Source organism: Urocampus carinirostris, chromosome 18, assembly GCF_059441175.1.
Source record: "Urocampus carinirostris isolate Australia breed hairy pipefish chromosome 18, RoL_Ucar_1.0, whole genome shotgun sequence".
Classification (NCBI taxonomy): domain Eukaryota; kingdom Metazoa; phylum Chordata; class Actinopteri; order Syngnathiformes; family Syngnathidae; genus Urocampus; species Urocampus carinirostris.
In genome coordinates this window covers 6680081-6702132 of record NC_142366.1, presented here as the reverse complement: position 1 = coordinate 6702132, position 22052 = coordinate 6680081, and the positions used below count along the sequence as shown (strand labels likewise).

Genomic DNA, 22052 nt, shown 5'->3' with positions numbered 1-22052 from the left:
CAACTTCCTGCGCCTCAACTCTGAAAAGACAGAAATGTTAATTATTGGTCGATCTAAATGCCGTGACTTATTCTCAAAAACTGCTGTGAACATTGACATATGTAATATAACCAGAGTGACTCAGTCAAAAACTTAGGTATATTACTAGAACAGTTTTTTTCCATCTTCGCAACATTGCTAAAATTTGCCCTATGCTGTCTCAGTCGAATGCGGGGATTATAATTCATGCGCGTGTTACCTCCCGTTTTGATTACTCTAATACACTACGATCTCCCGAAGTCCAAAATCAAGAGCCTACAGATGTTACAAAATGCTGCAGCGACGCTCTTAACCAAGACAGGAAAGTTTGATCACATTACCCTGTTAGCTAAGCTGCATTGGCTCTCTGTTAGCTTATAATGTGATTTTAGGGTTCTGTTGGTATTACACAAAATCATGCATGGACTGGCTCCCTCATATTTTTCAGATTTAATTCCCCCCTGTGTTCCGGTCCGGAGCCTTCACTCTGAAAATGCTGGTCTACTAGTGATCCCAAGAAGAGATCCGCAGGTTTGAGAGCGTTCTCCATTCGGACCCAGGTGCTGTGGAATGCTCTCCCCCCTGAAATTCGATCTGCAACCTCAGTAGAACTGTTCAAATCTAGGCTTAAAATACACCTCGATTCTATAGCTTATGAATGACCTATATTTCCTGTTGATGATATCCGTGTATTAATTGTTATTACAACATCCATTGCAGCCTGGTCATCCTGGAAGGGGATTACCTCCCTTGTTGAGACAAATTGGCTAAACTGCCGCTTTAACTTTATTTTTTCTACTTCAGTGGCTTCGCTCCCGGTCGCTTATCAAATCAGATGACGCTGAGTAGGTAGCGGGGAAAGAGGAAGAGTAGGAGCAAGGAAGAGAGTCTCGGCTGCATCTAAGACTTAATAATCGACCCGTCAAATTTAAAAAAAATGCGGGTACCGATATCTGTCAAATTCCCCTAAAATTGGTGCCAAAAGTCGTCCAGCCCAATAATAAGTTGACCTCTAGTTCTTACATGTGAGTAGCTCAGGAAAAAGAGCTGATTGTTGTCCAGTCCCACACCGGGCAGCAGCGGCTCCTCTGCGCCCCCTAGGCTCTCGTCCACCCAGCGCCGATATGCCTGACAACGGGGGGGGGGGGAAGACTTATTTCGGAGCCGGTTTGCACTTAACAAGTACGCTAGCGAAGCTCGTACCCTGAAGGCTTGTCGGATTCCGCCATTGTCTGCGATGTTCTCCGCTAGCGTCCTTTTGCCTCGGACCTGCACATCATGCATAGCAGATGTTAGCAGTTAATGTTAGCCTGCGAGTGGTGTTTTTGCATTGAGGGTTAATGGTTGAGCTAGCAGGCAGCTTATTAGTTTATGCTTTGTATTAAAACAGGGAAAGCTAACAGTAAACTTGAGGGTGGCATTTTTGTATTGTGGGTTAGGATTAAGCTGGCCGACAGCTAATGCGTTTGTGCTAATAGTTAGCTTGTAAATGCATTTTTGAATTAGGTGTTCGCGTTCAGCCAATGCAAAAACACACACATAGTTTGCACTGTATATTAGCAGAGATTATATAAATAGTTTACTTGCGAGTCTCATTTTTGCATTTGGTACAGGGTTAAGCTATCATCCAGTGCTGTTGTTAGCAGAGGTAATGCTAACAATTAGCTTGAGGGTGGTGTTCTTGCATTGTCGGTTAGGATTGAGCTAAAAGTCAGCTAATTAGTTTGTCCTTTACATTAACAGAGGTGATGCTAAGAGTTAGCTTGCGGGTGCAAGGTGCATTATTGCATCGGGAGCTAGCATTGGGCTTAATCACTAATGCAAAAATGCACTCGCAAACTAAATAGTTTGCGCTGTTTATTAGCAGAGATGATGCTAATAGTTTGCTTGAGAGAGACATTATTGCATTAGGGATAGGGTTGAGCTTGGTAATTCTGTAATTCATACAAGAAAAGATTAAGCTGATATATATATATAAATATATATATATATATATATATATATGTATTATATATATTATACACACGTATATTTGATAACTTGCAAGTGGCGTTCTGGCATTAGAGTCAGCATTAAGATAGGGGACCAATATTATGTTTGTGCTTTATTTTAGCACAGATTATGCTAATAGTTAGCTTGCGTGTGGCGTTCTCACATTTAATCCCGCCTCTTCCCAGTAGTAATCGTTGTACTGCTCCACCATGCATTGTGTCTTGTCCATGAAGGCGTCCACGGAAGAGTTGCTCCACCACTGGTCCAAGTTTCCGTCTTTGTCGTATTTACGCCCTGGTTCCACACCAAAAGAAACAGACGTTACGTTTCAAAACTTTAATCTATGTCATCTGAATCTAATCTCCGATTGGTGTGTGTGTGTGTCTTTTAGGCTAGGACAGGGCTGAACCGATTTCCGTGAAAATTGACACAGTTGAACGTTAGGCCTCCGCGAGTGTCTTTAGGTAGGGTTTTATGTCAAGCAGGGATTATACAGGTGCTTGAAATCTTCGAAAATGCTTGAATTTAGATGTTGTGTTCTCAATGTCAGGAAAATGCTTGAATTTGGGATGAAGTGCTTTTAAGGCTTGACATTGTTGCCATTGCCATGTTTCTTGGCAGTCTCACTATCAACCACAAAATCCCTGAAAATGCAGAACAATAAAATATAAATAAGAAATGTTAACTCCTCAGTGCCATAAATGAAAAAATGCCTGTATATGATTCTATTTTAACCAATTCAGGCACAGATCCTCTGAAAAACACGTGAAAATATAAATTAAAATGAAAAAAACAAAAAGTAAAAAGTAAGCAGTTGATTAAGATTGAATGCACTCTGCTTTGGAGCAATTAAAATCAACAAAATTAGTCAATTTTTGGCTCATTTTTCTGATTTTGATTCACACAGTACTTTAATTTCTTCTGTATTGAACTCAAATATTACCCAACCCTTATGGATTCCTTTCAGTGTTTGTAAACAAGTGTGACATAGCAGAGGTGCGCGTGCATTGTTGAAGCAGCCATGTTAGTTTATAGCAGCTCATTGACACAAAAAAAATTGTAGATCATAGATAGGAAAACCTGACAATGGTACAAAGTATATGCTAGCAGCCACATAGCGACTTCATTTTAGTCATCAAAGTCAACAACAAAAACAAAAAAAAAACATTATTTTGATTGGTGCTGGATTTGTCCCTTTGAGGGTATTAGAAAAATAGAAAAATTGGCCTCGAAAGTACTGAATTTGGCCATAAAAAGGTGAGTGAAACCTGGTCAAGGCACCCTCAATAGATACAAATAAAATACATAACATCTACTTTCGTGGGGTTTGCTTTCGTAGGGTCTCCAACACCCCTTGGTGGCCAATTTCGTTACTGCAGCTCGTGACCCCTGACCTCTCCAAGCAGCTTAATCCAATCTCCTATCGGCGGGGGAATGTGTGCAATCTATCATCGAACGCCGAACGGCCAATTCACCGTTGTTGTCGAAGCCGTGAGTAAGCTCGTGGCCGACGATCACGCCAATGGCGCCATAACTCAAAGACCTGCAAGAACATTAGAAATGTCAAGGGGTAAATATTCCAGGTAAATCACAAAGAGCTCATGGGAAAATATTCTATTGCAGGGGTGGGCAACTATTTGGAGTTAGGGGCTGCATTGGGTTCAAAAATGTGGCTAATGGGCCCGTCATGGAGACATATCCAATTTTTTTTTCATAAATTACGTTATGTTTCTATACCTTTTTTTAATGGATTCAATAGGTTTAATATGGTTTTGAAATGGCCACAAAATAACATATTAAGTACCTGTTTTAAGCTCTCATTTTGATATAGAGTTGTATAGTATTTCTGTAGTAGTATTTCTATTGTAATCACACAAAGGAATAATGGGGACAAAGTTGGACACCAAAAAAAAAAAAGTTTTTTAAATTAGTCGTATTTTCTTTACTATTACCGTAAATTCCGGACTATAAGCCGCTACTTTTTCCCCAAACGTTCAACGGCTTATTCAGTGATGCGGCCAATTTATGTAATTTTTCCTAACGGCCGCCAGCGGCGTTTGAGTACAAAAGGTAAGATTTAGACCGGTGGAATATATGCGCCGAGAAAGACTGCAACTTCTTGGCTTGACTAGCGGCGAGAAATCTTTCACTAAAACTGGCCGCATGCGAAAGGCAACTTTTTCGCAAGTCTGCCAGTGGATCCTGACAGCGTGGGGCAGCATAAAAAAATCCACCATCACCAACGGGTTCCGAAAAGCCGGAAAGGAGGGCACAGAATCAGGAGTGGATGAAAGTTCCAGCGACAGTGACAGCGCGAGTCCGTCTGCGGGAGCGTGGGACGACGTCTATATGACAAAGTTTCTTTCCGACACTGAGGAAGACGACTTTGATGGCTTCAGTTCTAAGAAGAAAGATGAGGACGGTTTACCGTGATTTTTACAAGTACGGTATATTTTTTTTAACAGACCCGTTTACTGTGTTGCTACCGTGTTGCTACCATTAAGTGCCCTGTCACAGGCACCGTTTGGGATGAAAGTTATATTATTATTATTAAAGCTTTGAAAACTCTCTATGTGTACCGTCTTTCTTTGTAAATATGTGTAACAATGTATAATATGTATTTGCGTGCAGCAAAACTTTTGGAGTGGTACCCTCCTCCTGGTGGCCCTCTGTATATTTCTGTAATGTATTTATTTCAGACACTTATTCTGATATGTTTTGCACGGGCGAATAAAAAAGAAAGGGGCGAAAAAAACGCGGGCAGACAGGAAGTGGGGACCGGTAAAGGTGAGTGTTTGTGGATACGACGGACAATAGTGGATATATATTTTTCCCACCCTTACCTTTGGAAATATACACCTTTTTCCTTGGATTACTTTCAACGGGACCCGGACTCTGCAGGTCTGCATCAAACCTTAAGTACCGGTATCATTTTCCGTTAATTTGTCGGCTGTGATTATTGGACTGTGTACTGTAATGAAGGACATTCAGTTTCAATCACGGGACTTAAAGTCGGGTCTGGCTCAATTTTGTGTTACATTTTTTTAATGTGGGCACATGCGGCTTATATACAGGTGCGGCTTGTGTAAGTACAAAATCGGTTTTCCTCTTAAAATGTGGTGGGTGCGGCTTATAATCAGGTGCGCTCTATAGTCCGGAATTTACGGTGTATATATATTTTGTCACAATATTTTGACCATTTTCGTTTGGCGGGCCGTATGGAAAAGCTTGATGGGCCCCATGTGGCCCATGGGCCGTAGTTTTCTCACACCTGTTCTATTGGTTTTCCAATCACGGGAAAATATTCCAAGGATTTCCCATGGGTTAGTTTCATCTCACCTTGGATACTCTAGGCCCCAGAAGAAGGGCTTCTGGAGTTCCCCAGCAGGGAATCCTGGAAGGGAAATTTATAATTTATGATTTTATAATTTTTTTTATTTTTTTTCAAATAAATGAAAAAGTGGAATCTCACGGATCTGATTGGTGGAGGAGCTGTAGAAGGCGTTGACGGTGGTTGGGTTGGTGAACCATCTGCAAGAAAAACAAAAGTAATTGCAACTCTGTAAACTTGCAAATAATAATAAAAGAAAGATTAAAATAATTTAAAAAAATAATTCAAAAAAAATCTAACGAAAAAAATATAGACTTCCGTTTTTATTATTTAAGTGAGAAAAAAAATGCCATCCAGAACAACTCATTTAAAAAAAATTACCACAAAAAATATTTTCACATAAAATGTTCAAGGGTTTTATTTTAGTAAAAACATTAAGATGGAGAAATCCTTTAGTAACGATTATGATTATTATTCTTTTGAAAGAAAAATACAACTTGAGGAATAATATAAAAATAGTGTTATTGTATTTTGTTTCTGTTTACGTTTCAGTCATGTTGCAACAAACTTCACAAAATAGACTGAACAAATCACCTGAAAAGACAATAGGGATGACAGGTTAAAGCAAAAGTCTTATAAGAAACCCATCCCCCAAAATAACTTTGGACGCTTCTTCAATTAATTATACAAACAAATTATCATATCTAAATCATTATAACAATCATTTGTTAATCCATTAAAAAAATGTTCACAATATTGAATCACAGTATACAGTATTTTACAGTGTGGGCTAAATTATTCTTTTCACATTCTCCTCCTCACGCTCTAACAACAATATAGTGTGTAAAACCTATGACAAACACTCATTGTCTTGTTTAAAGTTTAAAGTGGGATTGGACGTGCACCAAGAGTGAACCAGGAGGTAGAGCGCTTGTCTCTGGATCAAGAGGTCGCAGGTTCGATCATAAAACAAAAATGTATGATTAAAAATAATAAAGAAAACAAAAATAATAGCATTTCGAGTGATATTTTCTGTAAAAAAAAAATTAAATACATATTTTTAAATAAAGGATTCTAAAAAAAATATACGACTTAATAAACAAAAATATTGTAAATATAGTTTTTTTTTTTTTTTTAAATATGTGTTTTTGAATTGTTTTAGTTAGGATAATAATTCCTAGCATGGGAACCAAATTTTCACGCCCAATAGGCGCACACAAATGTCTCTGATTTAGTTGAAAATGTGAGCCGCGCCCTATCACACACAGCGCCTTTTTGGCTGACGTGACAGAGGACAGCAGTATGGGTTTTCCCGCAAAAGTCTGTATTGCTGGCGTCGCCGCTAAAACATTCGAATCGTGGGCGTCGGCGATATTTTATACAAACAAGCAAATGAAAAGTGCTGGATGGAAGAAGGCATGATGATACCGCCCCTTCGCTCTTGATTTGTGACTCTGCGTGCCCATCTGACAGCCGATGTGAAAAGAATTGTGGAGCAAATGAATTCCGTTCTTGCGATCATTGCGGTGGAGCTAAAGAAGGAGCTTCAACCGTTAGACATCGGTGTCAACCGGTGTTGTGTAGAGAATTGTCCCATCGCCGAGAATTGTCCATTCTAGCTGGAGCATGTATGCGTCACTCGCGCTATGTAACTAAAACCATAAAACCACTTTGTATTTCCCTTTTTAGGGATGTAATGGTCAAAATATCACAAAAACATTTCGTCTCGCATTTGTTGGGAATGTAATAGGACAGTAATACACATTGTATAAAAATCACTTAAAATCTGATAGAAATTACTACGTCCTTCATTTGTTGGGAATGTAATAAAACAGTAATGCAACTTTGAGTATTATCTTTGTTTTGCCTTTTCTTGCCAATAACACTAGTATTGAAAATTTTATATGCTCTACCATAAAGCTTATTAAGCTGAAATGAACTGTTAAAATTTAAACAGGTAAAACAGGAGACCAACATTTCTGATTTCTTGTCATCAAACTAGACGTAAAACATGAATAAATTGTATTCTACTTGAATAAACAGACCCTGTGCGCGCTCCCGCTATCGGGACAGTTTGACAGGGAGACAATTCTCGGCACAACACCGGCTGTTCAAGGTGCGGTGTGGGAGGGATGGATGTCTGAAAGGGTGCACAGTTTCGCAAAGAGTGGGAGGCAGCACCGGGCAGGTTACGCCACAATTTGTGAATGGATTGTGGACGCTCAGGCTGGCATTTCTACTCGGACTATCGTTCGAGCCGGTGTTATTCCCAAAGGGACACACGGCACGGAAAGTGAGTAAAGGTCTGCATTTATATAGTCCTTTTCAAGTCAATGAAGACCTCCCAAAGCGCTTTACAACGTGCGTCACGCTTTTCCCTTATACCTAACTAGCCGATAGCAGCGTCAGACATGCAAGGCAACTACCTGCTATCGGGGGCATTAGGGATTTAGCACCTTGCCCAAAGACAATGAAGCTTTGGTGCGGCTTTTCATGTCCGAGACGGAGGGTTAAGAGTTCGAGGGCTTTGTAAAAAAAAATGTGGGTACCTAACGGTCTTCTTTTTTTAATTTTTGTACAATTTTCCTATATTCTGGTGTTTTACTTCGTGATAAATACTTAATAAACTTCGATCAAAGTTTTGTTCCCGGTGCTTCTTTCCCCCACTTGTTGTTTTAAAGGCGGTCGCGTGTGACTCACGTCTAGTAAGCCAGTGCGCCATATGAGCCAACAAAAAGAATAATTCGAACAAAGGGGAGTGCGCCCTTTAAAACAGTGCGTCTGATGGGTGTGAAAATAGAGTACTTAAGTATCATTGTTATGATTTTACTAAAAACAAATATAACTCGAAAAATATTACAAAATATTGTCAAAATAAGGAATACTTTAAAAAATAAGCAGTTTTATTTTGCATTATGCATTGTATAGAAAATAATTGCATTTTAAGCATTTATTATACTAAAAAATAGAATTTGAGAATGTTCTTAAAATATTGTATGATTTTATATATATATATATATATATATATATATATATATATATATATATATATATATACATCTTTGAAAATAATCATATTTTTGTGGTATAGTTAGTGCTGTCTAGCAAAATAAATGTTTACAATTTTTTTTAAAACACAGACTTAATTCAAACATTTTCAGCCTTGTGCATTTATCATAATATTACAAACAATTTTTTTCCATATTTTTAAAGAGAAAATACAGTGTAACCTGAGAGATTTTGGAAGTTTAAGACAAAACTATTTGACAGCTTACTCGGTCTTTCTCAGCCAGAAGAATAAGTACTTTTATTTTGCATTGTGTAGTATTTCAAGTATTTCTTATTTTTCAAGGATATATAATTAGAAAAATACTTTAAAATGTATAGATATTCTTTTAAAATAGGCATTTTTCTATTGTATAGTTAGCTGTTAGCTGTAAAAGAAATGAATACTTTACGGCTCACTCTGTATGCAGGACAGTATTTGTCAGCCAAAAGAATAAGCACTCTATTTTCCCATTATCTAGTTAGCATTGTATAGCCATAAAAAGAGCATTTTATTTATGACAAGAAAGTCTCACTCGGTACGCGGGACGTTTTTCCTCAGCCAGGACAAGTCTGCACCGGCGATGAATTTCAGCGTCTGTAGCACGTTGCCATAGTAATCGCTCTCATTGAACTGTAACTGGAAACCAAGAACCGGCGTAAATTTCCATTTCCACAGTAACAAACATCAGCGAGCAACCGCCCCTACCTCCCTCAAGTCGTCGTTGATGTAAGTGTCATTGAGGATGAAGTCGGGGTAGCCAACCTTGGCCAAGACGGCGTCGGCCTGAGGGACAAATGAGGACAAATGAAGACTGCGATGGACGACGGGGACACTTTGTGGTTGGCCACCTTCTCCACGGCTCTGGTCTTGGTCTCCTTGTCCATCCAATCGTTTTCTTTCTGTAGCATGTCCACAAAGGACCGGCGGACACCAACAATAAGTTCGTCCATCTGAGGAGATGATGTGATTAGGATTTAGACAACTGCCGATGGTGCGACTTCTGCTAGTGGAATTCTTCCTCCTCAAAACATGAGAAGTTAGCTAGTTAGCTTGAATTAGGTTTGTCACCAAAAAAAAGTATTTTTGTTTCATCTCATGACAGAACAGTCTTAATCTGGATAATTCTGTCCAGCAAAGTACTGATCCGACCACAAGACGTTTTAATAGCCTTCTTCTGAGGAAGGCAGGTGTGTCGAGTCCAAAAATAAAATATTAGACTCGGCCCCTTAGGCTGACCAAAGAAAACAGGCAAACGTGAGAAATAAGGTTTAGTTGGACTACTGCAGCAGGAGAAGGGCCGATCCAAGTTGTTTGTCTCTCTCTCGTCCCTTCTACCGCATGCTGGGCAGTCGCGCGTATTTTTTGAAAAGTCACGTATGCGCATTACATTACAATGTAAAAATACTGAAATGCGTGGATTTTTATGTGAGTCAATATATATGTGTGTGTTTGTGTGAATGATTACTTGTGAATTAAAATAGAAAAACAGAATAAACAAGTTAATTTCATCAGGTTAATTTGTAACATAGGTATCTGAGGAATGCACCATAACTAAGAGTAATTTACTTTACAAGGTGCTCTCTAAGAAACTTCAGATCTAACGACAAGACTTTCTCTGAGTCCTCTTATGGATCTTTCAAGCGTTTATAGACAATTTTAGATTTGACCATGAAATATTCTCTGGACCTTTTAAGTGTTCTCTGGCAAACTTTGGATCTGACACTAGGGCATTATTGCAGTCATCTTCTGAATCATCTTAGTAAACCTCAGCTCCAAACATAGGACATCCAAGTCCTTTTCTGAATCTTTCAGGTATTCTCTAGCAAGCTTTAGCTCTGATGCTACCACATTCTCCCAGTCTTCTTCTGAATCATTCAAGTAAACCTCAGCTCTGAACATAGGGCATCCCAGCACTCTTCTAGATTTTTCATGTTGTTTCTGGACAACTTGAAAGCTGACCAGAATACCTTCCTTTTCTTTTCTGGATCTTTTAAGTGTTCTTGAGTCGAGCAACCTTTAGATCTGATCATAGGATATCCCAGTCCTCTTTTGTATTTTTCTAATTGTCTCTAGCAAGTGTCAGATCTAACCATACAACTTTCACACAGTCCTCTTCTGCATCATTTAAGTTTTGCCTAGACAACTTCAGATCTAACCATACAACTTTTTCCCTGTCTTTTTCTAGATTATTCTCTAGCAAATGTTGTGTCTGACACTACTTAAGTTTATCCACTCCTCTTCTTGATCATCCAAGAAAACTTCAGATGTGAACATAGGTCATTCCAGTCATCTTATGGGTCTCTCAAGTGTTCTCTAGCAAACGTCAAATCTGACGCTGGGACGTTCTACCAGTCCTCTTCTGGATTATCCTAATAAACTTCAGATCTGACCAGAAGACATCCTAGTCTTCTGAAAATTTGAAGTGCTCTCCAGCAAACTTCAGATCTGACCATAGGACAGTGGGTCCAAGTCGTCTTCTGGATCTTAGAAGTGCTATCGAGCAAACTTCATATCTGACCCTGGGACAGCCCGAATCTGGATCATCAAGGAAAAACTCAGATATGACCATAGGTCATCTTAGTTCTCTTCTGGGTCTTTTCAAGTGCTCTTCTTCTAGCAAACTTCTTCTTGATCATTTAACTGTTGGGGATGAAATGTTCAATCATAATTCTTTGCTTATGTTTTGAAATCAAGTCAAGTAAAGTCATGCTTATTTGTACAGCACTTCATCACAAAAGAAGACATGATCTTATTATATTCCACCATTTGGGAAACTGCCTTAAGATTATATTTAAAAAATCAAAAGTAAACTAATTGAGGATTATCTTCAAAGTCTCTATATTGCATCTTTTAACCTGGAGTGCCATGTCTAATCTCCTTTCACAACGTTGATATTCATGACAATAAAGACCATTCTAATTCTACTTCTGATTAATCATTTGTAAAGGACTATCAGAAATTCAGCTACATCTCTCAAAACAAATGTCAGTCATGTCACTTTTACATGCACACAATACACAAAATTAATCGCTTCGACACATTTCATTGTTCATCGTTTTTTTCCTCTTTTCTTAAAGGGAAAGTTCAAAAGTTTGTTCTGGTGTGAAATGGGTTGTGTGAAATTGTGGCCATGACAAACTGCTTCATTTTTAAAGTAAGTCGAATATGTTGTTTGTCTATCCACTGTGGAAACTGCCCAACTGGCATACACAAGTGCTCTCTAGAAAACCTCAGTGTACTGGTTTTAGAAGGTGGAGAGTTGTAAATATTTTTGTTCCCCACTCAAACAGAATTTGAGGACATCTTCTCACCATGAGTTTTTTGTCCTCCTGGAAGTAGTTGTCCACAAAAAGTCGTCCTGTAGAGTAGATCAGCGAATTCTCGATGTAGTTGACGCACTTGTCCCAACGTGGCGTCAGAGACGTGGTTCCCGTGGTTACCTGCAAGGTCAGAATCATCAATATTTTGTTGATGTTGCATGAATTAGTATTGGATTCATGTCTCAGACCCTGGCGTAGTCCAGGAATCGGTAGAGGAAGCGACGGCTGAGGGTGGTGAGCTTGGAAAAAACTAATCTCCATTGCACATAATTGGCTACCGTCCTGCAGGAGGAGACACATTTATTAATGTTTGTAATTGGAGACCAGTGGAGCGGCGCCCTCCTGAGGCACCTTGGGTCAGTAGCGTTAATGAGCTTGACGAGGTCCCTGAAGTATTGTGGCGCACGAACAATAACCGTTTCCGAGGGGGTCACCACCCGAGACGGGTCACCCTCCAACTCCACCACCGATTTGACGAAAAAGAGCCAGTCCAACTGGGGGAGGACAAAGTTAGCTTGGTTTCAATCTTTTTTCCATCCCCCCAAAAAATAAATAAATAACGATTTATTTTATGGTGATATCTTCATCAAAATGTCCAAGAACCCTCTTGAAAATTAATGGAGGTTCATGAACTCTCATGAAGGTTCATATAAGGAAAATAATTTCACTTTTAGCAACAACAAAAAAGAAAAAGAACGGTTTCAAGAAATGTTATCACATTTCTGTGCATTCGTTTAGGGTGGTGATGAGCCTAGGGAAGAAGCTTAGAGGGCTCATGCAAGATAATATCATCATATCAGACAATGAATCGACACTAGTAGTGCTCAAAAGAAAGTTCAGGGTACAGTGAGAAAATCAAAATCCCCTCCATTTTCCCCACCCAGGGTTAGGGTTAACTCTAACCCAAAACACAAAATCTACAAAAACAAACACACAACGGTTTGAATAAAATAAAAACAAAATGAACAATAAAACAAATGCATTATAAAATAAATACACTTATGGCAAAGCACAGACTAACCATGTGAGGAAAGGGACCTGATAGGGATGGTAGCAGGTGGACTTAGGAAAGGATTTTCAGCCATAAAACCACACCCTACCGGTGTTCATATTATTTTCTGTTTTTCTAATGGCTATTTACTGACATTAAAGATATGTTACGCTAAAAAAGACAAGCAGTGCACCTGGTTTATCAAGCACGGGGGAAACCCTTAACTAACCAGGAATGTTCTTTAAAAAACGAGTCATTTAAAGAGGGCTAAAAAGTTTTTTGCTGATATATTGATATAAAAAAGAAGGTATTTCAACAAACATATACAGTATTGATACGCCAATATAATTTTTATTCATGCTAATGTTAAAAAGAAATAAATAAAAAGGACAATTCTGGCTAAAAATCAAAAACAAAAATCGTAATTTGATTTTTCCAATTTTTGCAAAACGGAAATGATAATTGTTAAAGGTGGTTTCCGTAACTTCAAAATATTCTGCTTGCTGACGCCATCTTCTGGCTAAAATTATCATTGCATCCTTGTCAAGCCCTTTTTTGTTGCATATTGCAAGTATGTGAAATTCTTAGATGCACTTGAATAAACAGTCCTTTTCTTACTTTCACCATTTTTATCCTAGAATATTTGAAAACCACAAACATGTGGGTGAAATCACTCTCCTCAATCCCACTTCACTCCATGGCATGAACACCAAAGGTAAGAGTAAAATCAAAGCAGACATGCGCTGTTGGGGGAAAAAAATAAATGAAAAAGAATTTAAAAAAATATTTGGGCATTGGTAAAATCATAAAAGAGAAAATATTTAATTTTAAACTTTTTAGGGACACCTCAAACTATGCACCCCAACCTTAATGATTACAGTAAAATAATAATAATAATAATAATAATGTTATCATTAGTGTTATTATTTATTATTATTAATGTTTATTCTAAAATGAAAAACAGTTATTGGAAATTTATTGGAAAATTATGACATTTCAGAATCAATAGTAGTAATTTAAAATTCGCACGTCAAAAGTAATCAAATTGAAATTAAAAAATGATTACATGAAACTAATGAATTAAAATAATAAAAAAAAAACAAATGAAATAAAATCAAAATGAATGATCAAATCAAAAATTATAAAAGTCATATTTGAATAGAAATAACTATTTAAAGGAAAAAGAATGAAAGTGAAATAAAAATAAATTAGTAAAAGAAAAAGAATGAAAGTAAAGATAAATTTACATAAACAAATGTAAAATAATGAACGTAAAATCGAATTCAAAAGAAAAAATAAACAATTAAATATTTGACAAATACAAACCTAAATAAAATTATTACTACCACTAAGAATACATTGAACCAGAGCAAAAATATATAATTAGAATTTAAAAAATATTATAATTGATAACTTAGTAAATTATAGCCCAAAAACATTGCAAAAAATAAGCATTGGACAGTACCTGTGGCAACTCGCGTTGCAGTTGTGCCAGCGTGAATCTGTTGTACATGTTTTCGCTGGTGCGGTTCTCGAAGGGAATAACAATCTAGAAAATAAATGAAAATTAAAAAATAAAAGTCCAGCGTTGTGTTTCCAGTTGCACACATCGGATCCAAAAAAAGTGGGTCCTTACATTAGCCAGTTTGGTCTCAAAGTCCAAGACTTTCTCCATCTGGACCCGTGCCGCTTTTTGGGGGGCCCCAAGCATGACGGCCGTGTCCACCATCAAACTAAGTAAAGCCGCTCGGTACTGCACAGAAAAATTCAATGAATGATGTGCACTCCTGATTTCGATTAAAAATTGGTTTAAAATTTTGCTTCACTTTTACTCAGCTCAGACTAAGCATTATCAGTGACAAATGTTGTTGATAATGAGATAAAATCGTACTCCTTTTCATAAGCCATCCATATAATCGGTGATCTAGTGGTTAAGGTTAAGCGCTCTCACAACTGCGACCCGGGTTCGATTCCTGTTGCAATGGGTTGTGATTGTGGTCATTAAATTTTTCGACTGATCAATCTTTACAGCGATACAGATGCTCCCCTACTTACGAACATTTAGATTACGCAAAACGGTAGATACAATCATTTTTTTCGGGATGTCGAAAAATTTTCGGACATTGCTGTAAGTTTTTTCTTTTTTCGAGTACAGGACAGTACCGTAATGATTCTTTCCACCGCTACCGGCGTGTGGTGGCGCTGTAAGAGGTCACGCAGCATCCACACCGAAGAAATCTGCTTACTCTTCCCAGTTCGTCATACTGTGCTGTATCTCCGCTACGAACGTCAACGTTTTGAATATTGAATCTCTTCACCATCCAAATATGGTCGGTGGAAAGCGAAATACTTCTACAGATAGTAGATAGAAAGATAGATAGATACTTTATTCAGCCCCGTAGGGAAATTCTCACTTCCTGCAGTCTCCTTTGTTGTTTATTAAGATTAACAGGATGCCCTCGGGGTGCTTTGTTTTAGTCTAGCCACAGCGGAGAGGATGACAACACACGCTAGTCCAAAAGTTCGACGTCCCTGCAGCAGATGGAAATCTTTGTGCCCAGGGATACACCACCTCGTGTTAGCGAGTCCACCTCCTCTCCACTTCCCGCAGGCTTTCGTGTCTCTGTCTAACAGCGCTGAAGCCGGGTAGCTCCAGGTAGCTCTGGGTCAGTCCAAGTAGCTCCACGTTAGCGTCCGGGATGCTAGACATGAGCCACCTTTCCGTAAAACACAGCAAACTGCACTCCCTGAGCGCTTTGATATTTTTCACCAGCACAGCCAGTTCGTCGGTCTTATTTGGTAGAGAGTTCACATTTGCCATGATTACGGACGGTACAGAAGACTTATAACGCCGCTAGCCACTTAGCTAGCTCCGACACTGTATCCACGATAGGGCCCCCTCATCACGCCATCAATTCTTCAGGGCAAGGAGTTGATTCCTCGAATAAACACATTTTTTGTGCGTTAAAACCCATAACGATAGAATAGAAAGTAATCCAAAGATAGAAGCACACTCAAAACAATAAATCACAAAAAGTGCGAAACAACACGGAGACGCTGGAAAGGCTGCCGCCCGTGGCGGCGCCGCTTTGATCTTTAGTAAGGGTGGAAGTGGAAAAAAGGGGCGAACCATTTTGTTTGAGATGAAAATGGCGATAATAAGGAAGATTAATGCGTTAGTGAAAATGGTGCAGTGCCGATGCAATCGACCATCATTTGCAAGAGAAGAGGGAAAATCTTAGATAAGATGGAGAAACTTCTCACCATTTGGATCATCGGCAGCAGCAGCGGCGCATTCACGAAACGCTTGACGGAGGGGTTTAGATAGAGCCATTGCACTCTTGGAGCAGCAAGACCCAAATATTGAACGTTGCACAAAGGTGGCAAATCGAATGAATTATGCCACACAGTGCTACCGCATCATTTATGACGAGAAGAAGAAAAAAAGTAAGCAGTCATTGTTGGATTGCTTTTTTCAGCCACCTGCCACCACACCTTCCAAGGTAGATGCAGAGCAACCCCCATCTTCTCGTTTCGGAGGAGGAAACTATTGAAGCCCATCCCAAAGTAAGTTAAACCTAATTATTTTATGAATTGTCATACTGTATGTTTATTTTTACTTATACAAGCCTTAAACATACTGATACAAACCTTAAACATATTTTTATAAGCCTCAAAAATAAATTCCATGCAAAATATAGCACCTGTGCCACTTAGAAACAAATTCGACCTACGAACGAGCATCCGGAACGTATCTCGCTCGTAACTCGGGTAGTGTCTGTATACCATAGAATCTCATGTATAACGCATACCCAAATTTTGAGTTATTTTCATACTCGTATAAATATGATCTATTAAAAAAATGATACAAAAAGTGGACATTTGTTACCGTCTGTGCAGCAGAGGAATTGGTGATGTAGTCCTCCCTGGATGGCAGACACAAGGAAGCCTGATCCAACTGCATGTAAAATGAAAAGAAAGCTCACTTCTCCTTTACACTCTCTCCTTTTCATTCTTTCCCTCACTCCATATTTTTTCTTCCTGCCCTCTCTCTTTTCCTGCCATGTTCTTTTTTATCTCCCTCCTCTCTCCTTCTCTCTTTTCTGCTGTCTTTCTTCTTCCTTCCCTTTGTCAATTTCATCTTCCCTCTCTCTTTACTTCTCTTTCTCTTTCCTCTCTCAGTTTCTCTCTTACCTCTTTCTATCTCTCTCTCTGTCATTTTCTCTCTCCTTCCTTCACTCTGTCTCCCTTTCTTCTCTCTGTTGCTCCTTCCCTCTCACTTTACATACTTTTGCTCTCTCTCTTTCTAAATTGAAATAATCAATTTGAATTAAGTAAATAATGAAATGATAAAGAAAAAAGTAAAATCAAGTTTTTGTGATATCGTCCACAGGCTTACCTTGATGACGTATTTGGAGGAGTTCTTGTCGTCGGGGGCGACGAAGATGCGGATGAGGACGCTCTTGCTGTGCTGATTCCTCAAATGGGCCAAGGTTCTCGGAAGGTTCCAGTCCGGTTCCACCCAACGGAAAGAACCGCCTAAACCGTCGCCAAGAACCGGCCAGCGGAAATCAAGTTCCTCCAGCGTCCTCAGAACAGGCTGGGCGTCCACGTCCTCCAACAGACCTGCAAGAAAAGTAAGAAGATGGCCTTTATTCACAATATTTTGCACTTTTTCCATTTTTTTTCCCGTTTAAATGTTCTCTCTATATATGTTTTGTATTTCCTAAAATATTATAATTATAATATTATATTATAATATAGTGTTTTTCACATCTCTCCACCTCCCCCGTTTTCTCTCTCTCTCTCTCTCTCTCTACACCTCCCTCCCTCTCCTCCTCCTCCTCTCTCACTCTCACCCGTTAACTCCTTATTTAATGAAATGTGTAGAAAAGGGCATTTTTTTTCATTATTATTATTTTTGGGCTACTCATTTCCTGAAATTTGTCTGCTATCATATTTTTTAATTAAAATAAAAATCTTTTTACGTATTATTTATATTTTTTAAAAACTTCCTTTAGAATTTTTAAATCATTTTACTATATGCATAATTAGATGATTATAGTATAAACAATATATACTATTAAAAACAATATGTCTGAAATAGTAAATATGCATTTATTTTAAAAGATAATGATAACAAAATTATCATTTAAAAACAGTATAATTTAGAAATGTCCCAGTGTTTGTATTTTACGGGATTATGTTTTTGTTTTGTTTTTCATTTCATACATTTTCAACTTTTTCTGCATTTTCCCCTCATTTTTTTTTATGAAATGTTTAGAATGTATTTTAAAATAAATAATTATATTTATTTCATTGCTTTGATTTTTTTTTCTTTAAAGTTTTACCCACATTTATTTCACACACAGTATATACACACCAACACATCATATATACACATATAGTATATACATATATATATATATATATATATTAAATTAAATGTATTTATTTATGTATTTATTTTTAAATCAAATTAGATGTATCCCACCGTGTTTTTGTTTTGCTCAATTTATTAAGAAATGTACGAAGAAGTTTGATTGCCTTTATGAAAAAAAAAGGTAATTAAATACAAAAAAAGAAAGAAAATGTGTTGAGCTTTTGGACCTTGCCATATCTTTTGCATATATTTTTTATACTTTTGCTTGTATGTGGGACTTACTCTCATTGATGCAAGAACGGTAAAGGACCTTGGCCTTGGTGACTGCCTCCAGCTCATCGGCTTTTGAAGGAGCTTCTAATAACTCTGAACAAAAAATAGAAAATTCATATTTTCATGCAACAACAGCGTCCAGGCTTCCGTACCTTTAAGTCTGAGGTCCACCTGCTGGCGAAGCCACGGGTAGATCCCGTACGAGGACGAATCTTCGGGAATGGGATTGTCCTCCAGCCAGCCTCCGCAAGAAAATGTGTAGAAGTCCTCGCAGGGGTTGACAGATTTGTCCATTTTACTCAGGATGGATCCAGCTAGACACAAGGAACCATGAAGCTTCTAAATTTGATGAAAATTTTGTGTCGTGGTCACCTGCTTCAATACACTCCGGGGTCAGGCAGAACTTGGGTTGCTTGCTTTTTTGGGAAACTGATGGAGAAGAAACATTCAGATACTTCAATATATTGCTAGAAAGACACTAATGTGATTCTTATCTTCTTGTTTATATTGCGCATCATTTTCAGTCCATTTTGAGGAAAAAAAAATATGAGAATGAAGGGAGGACGTTGCTATTAAGAATCAATTTTAAAAAGAGAAATGAAGCTTCCTGACTGTTCACAAAGCTTGTATATAATCATAATCTAATGGAACTTAAACATCAAAAACCTACTTGAAAATTCATCAAGGTTCATGAACTCTCATGAAGGATTGAAAAATGTCCTTGCCTCCATGAACCTTCAAGGAACCTTAAATAAGTTTCATGTAAGCTCATGAAGTCTCGTTCATGAAGCTATACATGTACATAGTCTTTTCCTTTCTTGTATACACATATTTTATTTCATTGTATCATTATTTTAAACTTTATCTAGAAACACTGGAAATTGGGGTTCCTGAACCTTCATGAATACTCATTAAGTTTCATGATGGTTAATGAACTCAAATCAAAATTCAGGAAGTTTCAGAATGCTTTGTGAAATTTCATGAAGGTTTTTGAAGCTTAATGAAGTTATATGAAGATTCGTGAAGCTTCCTCAACCTTTGAGAATTTTAATGAAGGTCCGGGAAATTTCAGTGAAGCTTCATGAACATTTATGATCCCTCTTGGCAGTTCACAAACTCACATCAAGGTTCAGGGAGATTCAGGATGCTTTGTGAAGCTTCATAAAACCCTGATAAAGCTTAATGAGCCTTCAATGCTCTTGTTGGGTTTCTTTAAACCCCGGAGAACCCGCGGGTCGTAATTTTCAAAGAAGAAAATTATTTTTGGATTCTCCAGTGTTAAGGTTCCCGAAGCTTCATTTCCTTTTAAAAGTTGCTCTTCCACAGCAACCTTTCAGTGTGGCATTTCCAAACTTTTGCCCCAACTTGACCTTGCCCTAGGCCCAGGGAGAGACCACATCATCTCTGAAAAAAGTTGAGATTCCCCATGTGCAGTCATGGTTCAGTAAGATTTATAAACCTTTCTGAAGCTTCACTGAAACTTTATGAACCCTCATGAAGTTTCAGGGAGACTAATGAACTCTCATGTAGGTTTACATGGCTTCATGAAGTTTCCTGAAACTTCATGACGGCTCAGGAAGTTTCATGAAGTTTCCTGAAACTTCATGACGGCTCAGGAAGTTAGATGAATCTTCATGAATATCCCTGATATTTTAGGAAGCCTCAAAACTTTTTCGAAGGTTTATAAAAGTTTATTTCCTTTTTTAAATTCCTTCTCTGCAAAAATTGTGCTGCATTTCCTTCGACCCAACTCGACCTTGCCCGAGGCACAGGAAGAGGCCACATCTTCTCAGAGAAAAAAGATTTGGAATTCCTCTGTGCGGTCACACGCATGGCGGCATCTGAGGGGACCTTGCGTGATTGGCCGCGTCACGTAATTACACATCAGCAACGCAGCAAGTATGCGACCAGCGTGCAAGCTCACTCGAGAAAGGTTTGTGATTATTTGACTGTTATCCTCTAGAGAATTTGTAAGGGCGTAAACAAGAGCCGGAAGCTAAAATTAAAGATTTGGTTCCTCCCCAAAAAAGACAAAAAAAGCACGTCACGGTTAACCTTAGCATGTAATTGTGGCTAGGCTGAAACCGTCATGCCCAAATATGGTCATTGTTGTTCCGGCCTCTTAAAGCTCAAAAAAATGTATATTAATTTTGATTCACTTCATTAAATTGTGTAAGGTTTAAATTTTCAAAAAACAAACAAAAACATTTTATTTTGAAACGTAAAACCTGTTTATAATTTGTCCAGGTCTTTATTAATTTTCTGTTATGAACTGTTTGACTTTTTAAAATATTTTATTACATTAGTTTGCTCATTTTCTTTATTACTTTTAGTTGTGTATTCATTTTAATTATGTTTCAATGTGTTTGTGTCTTTATTCTTTTGTTATATTTGTTTATTAATTGATTGTATTGATTTTTTTGATGCATTCATGTTTTAATATAATTTAAAAAAAATGTTAATTTATTCATTTTCACTTTAAAATTCATTTTAGTTGCTTTTTCAATTAATTTGTTTTATTGTTTTATTAATTCATTTTTTCATCAATGTCATCTACACATTTTATTTTACTTTTGTATTTGGTCAGTTATATTCTGGCAGCACGGCAGCGCAGTGGTTAGCGTGTGTGCGGCACAGTTCTGAGGTCATGAGTTCGAACCCCTGTGTGGAGTTTCCATGTTCTACCCGTGCTTGCGTGGGTTCTATTCCAAAAACATGCATGTCAGGTTAATTGGCCGGTCCAAATTGTCCCTAGGTGTGAATGAGCGAGTTAGTTCTCTGTCTCCGTGTGCCCTGCGACTGGCTGGAAACCAGTTCAGGGTGTCCCCTGCCCACTGCCCGAAGATAGCCTCGGATGGGCTCCAGCACCCCCGCGACCCTACTGAGGATAAGCGGTGCAGATAATGGCTGGATGGATGGATGGATAGTTATATTCTTCCATGTTAATTACTCAGCCATTCATTTAATTTGTATGTTTATTTATTCATTATTTTTATTAGTTTTATTCAATTACTAATTTTATTTGTTTGGTAAAGTTTTTTGTTTATTATTTTTTGACCTTATTTTATTTTGGATGTATTTCATTTAATCGATCATTTATTTTTTTCTTCTTTTTAATGCTTTATTTTATTTTTATTTTTATTTATTTATCTATCTATTGAGCCAAGGGAAGGGTATCAATTCCCAGATCTGTGGAAAGCACAGATGGACACTAGGTGGTGCTCCAGCCCTGGCCTGATTTTTGTCTTTAATAGTTATTAAAACATTCGTATTTATAAATTCAATAAATCTACTTTTCAGCACTGGTTGGTGTGACAGTTAATGGTTGGTCTCTGTGATGGACCAATCCAGCCGACCAAAAAAAATAAATACTGTACATGATTGTAAGAAACCAACTAAAAATTTTCAAACATTGTTCACATCCCCCAAAGTCCTCTGTGGTAAGCAGGCCAAAGGACCTGAAACCTTAGAGCAGCCCGAAATAGGCCAAGGATCCCATTTAGCACGCTTTGAATTCCTGATAGTGTGCATTAGCGTACTCACCCAAGATGACTGCTAAAAGCAGAACGGCGCAAAGACAAGCACACGCTAGCAATGCCGCTTTGTAGCGACGCACGTTGTCGCGTTCCGGTTTGCCCCCGCCGCCTCCACTCAGCTGCTCCACCTCCATGATCTTGGCCCAAATTGGGTTCAAA

At 38.1% G+C, this 22052-nt stretch overlaps 1 protein-coding gene across 4 annotated transcripts in view; it reads right to left on the bottom strand.

Annotated features, from left to right (window-relative positions):
- Positions 1 to 22052, bottom strand: part of phex (phosphate regulating endopeptidase homolog, X-linked) — a 28052-nt gene extending 6000 nt beyond the window's left edge. For 3 of the 4 annotated variants that reach the window (XM_088322622.1, XM_088322621.1, XM_088322623.1), the window contains exons 1-20: positions 21901 to 22052; positions 18730 to 18786; positions 18510 to 18671; positions 18367 to 18450; positions 17101 to 17327; positions 16591 to 16659; positions 14338 to 14454; positions 14167 to 14250; positions 12062 to 12204; positions 11899 to 11992; positions 11702 to 11830; positions 9239 to 9340; positions 9096 to 9173; positions 8923 to 9026; positions 5483 to 5541; positions 5350 to 5404; positions 3486 to 3553; positions 2174 to 2304; positions 1222 to 1287; positions 1042 to 1146 (exon numbers count right to left, since the gene is read on the bottom strand). In XM_088322622.1, coding sequence (XP_088178748.1) covers positions 1042 to 1146; positions 1222 to 1287; positions 2174 to 2304; positions 3486 to 3553; positions 5350 to 5404; positions 5483 to 5541; positions 8923 to 9026; positions 9096 to 9173; positions 9239 to 9340; positions 11702 to 11830; positions 11899 to 11992; positions 12062 to 12204; positions 14167 to 14250; positions 14338 to 14454; positions 16591 to 16659; positions 17101 to 17327; positions 18367 to 18450; positions 18510 to 18671; positions 18730 to 18786; positions 21901 to 22027 — 2061 coding nt within the window. In that variant the 5' untranslated portion in view covers positions 22028 to 22052. Of the gene's footprint in view, positions 1 to 1041; positions 1147 to 1221; positions 1288 to 2173; positions 2305 to 3404; positions 3554 to 5349; positions 5405 to 5482; positions 5542 to 8922; positions 9027 to 9095; positions 9174 to 9238; positions 9341 to 11701; positions 11831 to 11898; positions 11993 to 12061; positions 12205 to 14166; positions 14251 to 14337; positions 14455 to 16590; positions 16660 to 17100; positions 17328 to 18366; positions 18451 to 18509; positions 18672 to 18729; positions 18787 to 21900 lie in introns of those variants that run through there. The other variant, XM_088322624.1, reaches the window with a different exon arrangement.